General features: G+C 32.6%; 1 protein-coding gene across 2 annotated transcripts in view; it reads left to right on the top strand.

Moving 5' to 3' along the window:
* Positions 1-9757, top strand: part of FEM1C (fem-1 homolog C) — a 25635-nt gene extending 15878 nt beyond the window's left edge. For both annotated transcript variants that reach the window (XM_011358251.2, XM_011358252.2), the window contains exon 3: positions 5139-9757. In XM_011358251.2, the coding sequence (XP_011356553.1) occupies positions 5139-6448 (1310 nt within the window). In that variant the 3' untranslated portion in view covers positions 6449-9757. The remainder of the gene's footprint in view (positions 1-5138) is intronic.
* The last annotated feature ends 464 nt before the right edge of the window (positions 9758-10221 follow it).

Raw genomic sequence — 10221 nt, 5'->3', positions numbered from 1 at the left:
AAACTATAGATTTCTTCTTTGCCCTCCCACCCGCACGCAGATGGTGGTTTGAGAAAATCTTGTAAAAGCCGTCTTAGATTTTCAGCTATTTCCTTAGAGGAAACATGAAAGTTTTTGAGTTGGAAAGTAATATAAATGGTGGAAGTTTTATTGTGAGGTTTGGCTTATATTAGATATAACTTATTTGTTGGAGTCCATTATGACTGGCTTTTAAAATATGATCAGACTCAGGAATGAGCAGTACTCTAATGGCTATTGGGAAACATGGGTTTATGTTTTACTACTAATGTCTCTTGTTTTCTATTTGCAGAATAAGTTTATCTTCTCTATTTTGCACAGTTGATTACGAAGTTAATACAATTTAGGAAAATAAAAAATGCTGTGTTAGTATACTGATACCTTTTTCTTCATTAATTTCTGCTTTAATTATTTGTTTCTACTTTCTCTGGTTTTAACTTCTCAAGATGGAAACTTAGCGATTTTTTTTTAAAAGTCTTTTTTTTTCTCTAATGTACATTTAAGCATAGTTGTAGCTGTATCTCATAAGATTTATTATTTAGTGTTTTCATTATCCAGTTAAAAGTATTTTCTATTTTCGATTGGGATTTCTTCTTTGACACATGGGTTATTTAGAAGTATATTTTAAAATTTCAAATATATGGAGATTTTTCTAGTTATTCTTTTGGTTGTTTTTGATATCTAACTTGCATTGTGAAATTAAAATATACTCAGTGATTTCAGTCCCTTGACATTTGTGTTAGACTCACCTTATGGCCCAGAATATGGTCATTATTTGTATACACTCCATGTATCCTTGGGGAACAATGGCATTTCACAGCCAGTGTTCATTTACATGTCAGTTAAATCAAGTTTGTTAATTATATTCAAATATTCTATATCCTTATCAGCTTTGGTTTCCTATACTGAGAAAGGTATATTCAAATGTACTGATTGTGGATTTGTCTGATTTTCCTTGTAGCTCTTTTGATTTTTGCTTTATATAATTCAAGCTTATGTTTTTAGATGAAACAAATTTAGCATTATATATTTATGTTGTTTTGAATTTTATATCATTATAAAATGTTTCCTTTTATCTCTGATCATGCATTTTACTTTAATGTCTACTTAGTCTGTTATTTTAATATCAGACATCTTATGGTTATTTTTTGATTAGGGTATATTTTTTTTCCATCTTTTCACATCATCCTTTTTCTTATATTTAAGGGTGTCTCTTGTAAGCAGCATGTAGTTTAGTTTACCTATTTGTATTTTCAGTGTGACAGTTTTTGTCTTTTAATGGGAACATTTAGTTTGCTTGAATTTAATGTAATTACTGATATATTTGAATTTTAATCTAGCTACATTTTTATTTTTATTCGTTCTGTTTTATATTCTTTACCTCTCCTTTTTTGTCTTTGGGTTACTTTTTATTATTTTTTTCTATATCAGGAACATGTAGTAATTATATGAATACCTTATTCTAGTAGTTATCCTAGATAGTATAACTTTCGCTTATCAAAGGCTAACATAAATTTCTAATTTTACCTCTTTTCAGGCAATACAGAAATCAGAGACTACTTTAACTCCAGTTATCCTCCTTTTATGCTGTTGCTGTCAAGCATTTTACTTTTATTTGTATGTCAATCCTTATAAGACATTATTTTAAAGGCAATATTTAGAATTCCCACTGATTACTCTTTTTGTTAATGTTTATGCCCACATCTCTAGGCTTCCATGTAGCTCATTTTTCTTTTGCCTAAAAAAACAGCAACAACACCGTAGTGTTTAATTTAGTTCTGCTGGTAATAAATATCTTAGTTTTTATTTCTTTTCTTTTTCACCTGAATTGGTCCTTTCTTTCACCTTTATTATTGATGTGGATATAGAATTCTAGGTTGGCATTTATTTTCCTTTATTGCTTTTAAAATAACATTGTTGTTTCCCGGCATCTGCTTTTCCTGATGAAAACTTTCCTTGTCTGTTACTATTTTGCAGGTCATTTCTGCCTATTTGCTGGTTTTAAGATTTTGCTCTTTGTCTTTAGTTTTGTTGTAGTGTGCTTCAAAGTGATTTTTTAAAAAAACTTATCCTTTTTGGTGTTTGTAAAACTTATTATAGTTTAATCTTTATTCAGTTTCAGAAAATTTTCAGACTTTATCCTTTTAATTATTGCTTTGAGCCGTTTTTCTTCCTCTAGAATTCTAGTTTTAACTATGTTAACCCTTCTGACACAATTCCCTCTGTCTCTTACAGTCTTCTGCTTTCCATCTTTCACCTCCGTGCTTCTTTCTATGTATTTTCATCTGACTTATTTTCTAGTTCACTAGTTCTCTATTCAGCTGTGTGTAGTCTGTTTTTAAAGCCACCCACTGAGTTTTTCAGTTCTAGAATGTACATTTGGTTCTTTTTTGTAGTTTCCAAATTCTCAAATTTTTAAAAATCTCTCTGAATATGCTAAGCATAGTTATTATTTTAAAGTCTGTGCTTATAACTGTATTGTCTGGATCTTCTGTTGGGCTTTTCTGTCAGCTTTTATTTCTCTTGGTTTTTGCGTTGTGGTTCCTTGTTTTCTCTTCTGTCCATTATTTTTGATTGAATACCTAACATATATAAAGAAATAAAAATTTTGAGCCCTAGTATAATGTCTTCTTCTAAATAGTATTTGTATTTCCTTCTGGCTTTTGATTACATATATGAACAATCCTGGATTACTTTAATATTGAGATGATTTTAAATGTAGACCTTCAGAGCTATAACCTTTAAGTGTAGGAGGATTTCAGAGTTCTCTTCTTAGTGCACCCTGGACTCCAGTTTACTCCTCTGGCAGTGTAAGGTTGTCAGAAGCTCCGCTTAGTTTTTCATTTGCCTCTTCCAGAATTGGTAGAAGCCACTGGGGGAAGCTTCCTCAAATTCTGGACTTCTCTAATTTTCTTTCTTCTCCTGGATGTTGTACCCTTATTGGCTCTTACATGATGTCAAGCAGATTTTTAAAAACACATTTATTGGCTTTTCTAATTCCTAGTGGGAGGGTAATCATATTACCTCTGCCATTACTAGATGTGAAAGTCTTTCTTATTCTTTTTTTTGAAACCACCATTTTTTCCAATATTTGGTGTATTCAAAATATATATATTCTGTATTTTTCCAGCAGTTACGTTAAGCCATTCAGCTAATTTAAGAAACTGGCTTTTCCTGCTTTCTTATCCTTGATTTTATTTCTGTGAATAGAGAAGAATGCCATCTAAGGCTTCTCTTTATATTTCTCTTATATTGTATATTTTTTAGAGGGAAATGAGTATATTAGGGATTCATAAGTCAAAAGAGTTTTTAAAGTATACGTAGTAGTAGTCATGTTTAATTGAAATTATTTGGAGCAAATGAACATCAGTAATTCAAAGTTCTGGGCTATCTCAGTGCTTGGATACCATACACATTGCTAAAACATTCTATCCGACACCATTCCATTGTCGACTATTGAAATTCTGGGTCAGAATAGATGTATCCAGATAATTATTTAGTCCATGTAGATATTATATAAGACTAAACAGGATAAACTTGTGGAGAGAATAGTCCTAATGTATTATAACTTTTACCTTTTTTGAATTTTAGTTACAGATTTGTTATGTAAAGTATTCAGATTTAAACCACTTTCTAGTACACATGCTGTGTCTGGGGTCCCCAAGGCTGCCCCCATGTTTGGAGGTGATGCAGCATATAATTGTACTCACAGTTAAGGTTTATTACAGTAATGTAATAAGGACGTGCAGCTGGATCATAAGGGGAACGGCATAGGTGGCATCTAGAGGAATCTGTGTGCAGGCTTTTTTATGCTGCCTTCTCCTCACGAGAGGTCACAGAGCACAGTCTTCCCCTAGAAACATAAATGCGTGTGTGTCGTGTTTCTGCCCAGGGAAACCGATTAGAGACTCGGCGCCTAGGATTTTTATTTGATACTGTTCACATAGGCACCTTTTCTTGAGCACATAGCCAAAATTTTAAACTCCCAGAAGGAAAGCAGCATAAACTGCATTGTTTGTATAAACAGTGAGTCACCCTTGTCATTTAGGAAAAGTTTTATATCTTGGAACTGTTTACCACACAGGTTCACAGATACCAGCCAGGGGCCATCTTTGCAAGCAGATCTTTCTAAGGATAGCCAGCTATGTTAACTCTTTTCCACATACATGCCTAAAATGACTCACCTTTCAAATTTTATGTAAACATTGTATGTGACTATCAAAAGTCTGTGTGATAATTTTTGTTTTGATAACTAGCAAAGTATTTATCTTAGGTATTTAAACTTAGGTAACTAAAATACTTGGTTATAATGTCTTAATATGTTCCATACAGGCTTTTTACTAAAGTGCCAGTGCCTGTTGTCAGTTTTAATCCATGTGTGGGAAGAACAGGACAGTATTAGAACATTTAGTACATTTAAACAGATTACTTAAACATTAAATTACAATGGGAAAAAAATTCATTATGAAAGGACACTTCAAATGTCTCCTTTTAAAGTTCATATTGAACCACCCACATATTTTTCAGATTTCAGTGGATTTATTTTTCTTATGGGAGCTTTTTGAGGAAAGTAGTTCGTTACTAAGAATTTTGACTAAAACAGTTGAAATTCAGTTGTCAATCAGAAATATTGAAAAATAATTTCTAATTACTATTAGAATCAAGTTGGAGACTTAAATATTATAGACTAGATTTCTCATTTCTAAATGTGGAAGCTGACCCAGAAAGTTAAGTGACTGTCAGCAAAACTGTGAATAGCTGATTAATTTCATTTAATCAGTTTTTCCTTATAGAATATGCCCTTGAATACATTATTAAATAACACCAAGAGGCTTTGGATTAGTTTTGAATTTCATCTAGTGACTTTGAATATCTTTTCACCCCTAATTTGGTCTTTTCATTTATTCAACAAATTTAACAAGTATTTCTTTAACCCCTGCTATGTGTCAGACACTAGTTTTAGGTGCTGGGGATCTTTTTTTCTTATTTGTAATCAAATTAAAGAATGTCCCATTAAGGGCGGCCTGCAGCTACCTGCTTTTCTCTAGGTTTTAAAGTATATACATTTATTACATTGTATCTGGGTCCCTCAAAATATCTCTTTTTTTTCTCTTCTTAAGGTAATACGGCATTGCATGATTGTGCAGAATCTGGAAGTTTGGACATCATGAAGATGCTTCTTATGTATTGTGCCAAGATGGAAAAGGATGGTTATGGAATGACTCCCCTTCTTTCAGCAAGTGTGACCGGTCACACAAATATTGTGGATTTTCTGACTCACCATGCACAGACCAGCAAGACAGAGCGGATCAATGCTTTAGAGCTTTTGGGAGCTACATTTGTAGACAAAAAAAGAGATCTACTTGGGGCTTTGAAATACTGGAAAAAGGCAATGAACATGAGGTACAGTGATAGGACTAATATAATTAGTAAACCAGTACCTCAGACACTAATAATGGCTTATGATTATGCCAAGGAAGTAAACAGTTCAGAAGAGCTAGAAGGTCTTATTGCTGACCCTGATGAGATGAGAATGCAGGCACTATTAATTAGAGAACGTATTCTTGGTCCTTCTCATCCTGATACCTCTTACTATATTAGATATAGAGGCGCTGTCTATGCAGACTCTGGAAATTTCAAACGATGCATCAACCTATGGAAGTATGCTTTGGATATGCAGCAGAACAATTTGGACCCTTTAAGCCCAATGACTGCCAGCAGCTTATTATCTTTTGCAGAACTGTTCTCTTTTATGCTACAGGATAGGGCTAAAGGCCTGCTGGGCACCACTGTTACATTTGATGATCTTATGGGCATACTGTGCAAAAGTGTCCTTGAAATAGAGCGAGCTATCAAACAAACTCAATGTCCAGCTGACCCATTACAGTTAAATAAGGCTCTCTCCATCATTTTGCACTTAATTTGCTTGTTAGAAAAAGTTCCTTGTACTCTAGAACAGGACCATTTCAAAAAGCAGACTATATACAGGTTTCTTAAGCTGCATCCGAGGGGAAAGAATAACTTCAGTCCTCTTCATCTGGCTGTGGACAAGAATACTACGTGTGTAGGGCGGTACCCTGTTTGTAAATTTCCATCTCTGCAAGTTACTGCGATACTGATAGAATGTGGTGCTGATGTGAACGTCAGAGACTCCGATGACAACAGTCCCCTACATATTGCTGCTCTGAACAACCATCCAGACATCATGAATCTCCTTATTAAATCAGGTGCACATTTTGATGCCACAAACTTGCACAAACAAACTGCTAGTGACTTGTTGGACGAGAAGGAAATAGCTAAAAATTTGATTCAGCCCATAAATCATACCACATTGCAGTGTCTTGCTGCACGTGTTATAGTGAATCATAGAATATATTATAAAGGGCATATCCCAGAAAAGCTAGAGACCTTTGTTTCACTTCATAGATGATAATTTGACTGTATTTTAGCTCTGTTAAAGCACGAATTGTTAACAGTTGTTTCATTAATGAGCACTGTTGTGATAACACCAGCATTCATTTAGCTTGATACCATCGTGCTCTCATTGGCTAAAGCATTATGAGCATCAAATTTACAAGATTGGTTTCCCAGTATTTAATATAAATATACCATATAATATATTGTTTGTGAATTATTGAGAAATGTAATGTCATTCAAATTTCTAAAATTGTCTGCCAAAGGCTTGTTCATTCTGGTTTCGTTTGCTGTTGTGTGTTTGGAACAGTTAACCATTTTTCAGTGGTGTCTATATTTTTCTGGTTTGTGAATTTTATACAATTGAAGGCAATTTTTTTTTCCTGCTTCTCCCTTTTCCAAGCTTCTCCCCTGTTTCCACTTTTTTTCCTAACCATTTCTACTTTTTTTCCTCCCCCTTATGGACCCATGCTAGGTTGTACAAACTTTATGGACTTATTACCATTTGCAGTTACCATAAGTGCTTTATCTTCTCTATGCACCGGCTTAAACTTGACTGTTGTATGTTAGCATATTTTCTATGCAGCAGTTGGTCAACTTCAACTTAAAACACTGTTAAGTTTGTTACAAAGTTCATTTTATGAAAGTACTCTTGTAGCATGACAATTTTTGGAGCTGCTGGTTAGCTACCTGAGCTCAAGCTTTTTTGTTTGTTTTTTTCTTCACATCTGAGATTTCTTTCTCTAATCCACTGAAATTATTGTGTGCTAAATTTGGGAAACAAATCTATTCTAACTCATTAACCCAGTTGAAATTTAGGTCTGTCATCTTAATATATCATGCAGTTAAAGGAAGAATCTTTATAAAGTAACCCACCTTTTATGCTGTGCCAGCGTTGTTCTGCTTGTGCTGATGATGTGATTAGGTATAGAGAATTCGCTTAAATTTAACCTAAAATTTATCACACAGCTTAATGAGTCACATTGAAATATTCCATAATTGAACTGCAAATCACTTTTATTTACAAAAAGAGCTAAAGCATGTCAGTGGCATGATGCTTGCCAAGCCAGATCTAGGTATCTAGGATAATTAAAGTATTTTAGTATTCAATTTACTGTCATAGTATCAAAGGTCAGTAACAGTGTTCTTTCTTTCTTCAAGCTTAAGTATACCTTTAAAGATAACTTGCATGAATTACTTTGGTCTCAGTTATTTGTCACCATAGTTAAACACAAAAGGTTGCAGTGCTTCCTATTCCCTTACTAAAAGTTAGCTTTTCTTTTCTTTTCTTTTTTTTTCTTTTTTTTTTTTTTGATGTTTTTTAACAGCTTTGCTAATGCCACAGAAAGGGCTCTTTTAACTTAAAAGATAAGTGAAAAGTACTAAAAAAAGATTCAGGTAATTATCATTCAGCACTTTATTGTTATTCAGAATAAAATTTATGATGGCGTATTTGCCCTGCAAATGTCTTAATGAAATTGTTCTGAATAAAAAACTCCTTATTGGTTTGAGAAAAACTCAGTTTACCTGTGAGTTTAATGAGCTGGATCACTTGGATTTTTGTGTTCACATTTTATTCTGAGGGTTGATGTAATGGTATTAAGGAGTGTCATCTTTGCAAATGGTCACATTTGATTTATGTCATCTTTATTCAGTAAAAAACTTGTAACGAAGAGTAGTAAATAAAACAGCATTAGACTTTCTGGTTAAATAATTGAGGTTTAATTTTTTAAAAAATATCCTTACTCATTTTACTAGGCTGTAAATTTAATTTCACCATTGAAAAAGGTGGACTGGATATAAATGGTCACTCTCCAACCTTTTAATGAAGAGATTTTAATATCTTATTTACCATGGGCTAATTTGATGAAATATTTGAACTGCCACATAAGAAAAATTTGTGATTTAGGCAAATATTCTAGAAATATCAGACATCGATATTTTGAAATCATCGACTGTTACCTTGTGGTATAAGAATTATATATTCATGAGCTGCTTTTCTAAATTAAAAAAGGAAGGCTTTGCAAGTAGAGTAAATCTACATTAGTTGATCTCAATAGTTTTTGGGTAAAAGATGAGCAATTGGGTTTTTAAGTGATTTATTATTTCCTTCTCTTTTTTGGGTGTGGGTAGGAAGGCCTACATGCTTTTATAGTAAAGCACATCTCACACTGCTTTACAGGTGAACTTGAATTGTGCAACTCTAGTATAAAATAAGGATTTCTTTACATAGCATTTTTCCATCATGAAATGTAGATAAGTTAGAACTGTTCCTCAGTCTTGATAACTGAAATGCCTTATATCACTTAGCATACAATTCTCTGTTTGCCATCTTCCCAGATACCATTAGGAGCACTTGAAAAATCAGTTAAATAGCTAAAAATCGTCCATGATTTGATTTTAGAGGAGGTTGGTTAATAAATGTGACTTCACTGTTTAGATCTATGTCAGAAAGTATTCTAAAAATTGTGAGATGGAATTTTTAAAAAATTGTTATTTTTTTAACCAGATGAGTAATTTAATACTTAATGAGCTAATTGTACTCATTTGAGTCAAACTAGACTTTACAACTGTAACATGGTGATGTTGGCTGGAGTTAAAGTTCTCATTACATTTCTAATAAAATGCCCTTTTAAGGCCTGCTGAATTTTAGATGTTCTAATATTGATCATTTCTGTAAAAGAAATGGTCATTTTACTGAGATTAGATACCATCTACTTTATAAAGACAAGTCGATTATAGATTTTAAAAAGTCATTTTTTATCCATAAATCTGACAGGCACATAAGCCTAAATCAGCAAAAGATAATTTGGTGCCCAGTATGATTTTCAATTTAAGTAATTGCTCATTTGTAAAGTGACTGACTACCTTAATGTATAATATTTTAGAAACCTCCATCTACTGTGACTTGGGAAAATTGTTAGATTATATTTGAGAAGGTAGCTCTTAAAATCATACTGCCCAACAGAAACCTTAGGTTGAGTTTTACAGGTATAATAATCTTTGTAATTAATTTTCTCAGAATTATGAGGCCTGGATGAGATAATAACCATATTCTTGTGCACTGTAACAGCAGCATTTACTTGGAACTTTAACCATTGTAGAGTTAGATACTAAGGAAACTAAAATTAATTGGTCATCATCTTTTTTTTTTTGCCCTTATATATTACTAAACAACTAGTTTCTCTCCCTTTTGTCAGTTCCCATTGTGTATTTTTCGAAAGAAGTACTGTATTCAGGTGCCAGCCAATAAATTGTCACACAATGGAAAATGATATGCCACAATATTCACTGTAAGGTTTAATAAAATTAAATTTGCACCAGATACAAGTGTATTCTTATTAACTTAATATTCGATTGATGTTATCTTAATGCTTTTGATAGTGGACTCTTGCTTCAAAAACACCTACTAATTTATGGTCAGAACTTAAGAGATAGCATTTTATTATTAATAATTCTATGTAAAAAACAAAGATGATTTATGTACAGTTTATTCTAATTTTTTTTTCCAGTAAAGACTGGAGAAATTGAAGATGGGAAGATTTTTGTTGTCAAATGCATAGGAGAGGGGTTTCTTTAAACTTGTTACTGTTTTTTTTAACTAATTTGGTATTAAGTATAAAAAGTATGTCATAAATGTATTACTATAAAGGTAAGTTTTATAAATTTATTTCCATCACTTTTAAATTATAAAATCTAAGTACTCCTTGTCTTTTTCTTATATGTCAGTTTCCTAATGCAAAAATCTTTAATAGATCTAGAAAATCCACTGGCCGTAATTTCTGAACT

The sequence above is a fragment of the Pteropus vampyrus genome, unplaced genomic scaffold (genome assembly GCF_000151845.1).
Source record: "Pteropus vampyrus isolate Shadow unplaced genomic scaffold, Pvam_2.0 Scaffold39, whole genome shotgun sequence".
Lineage (NCBI taxonomy): Eukaryota > Metazoa > Chordata > Mammalia > Chiroptera > Pteropodidae > Pteropus > Pteropus vampyrus.
This window is presented reverse-complemented; position numbering and strand designations above follow the sequence as displayed.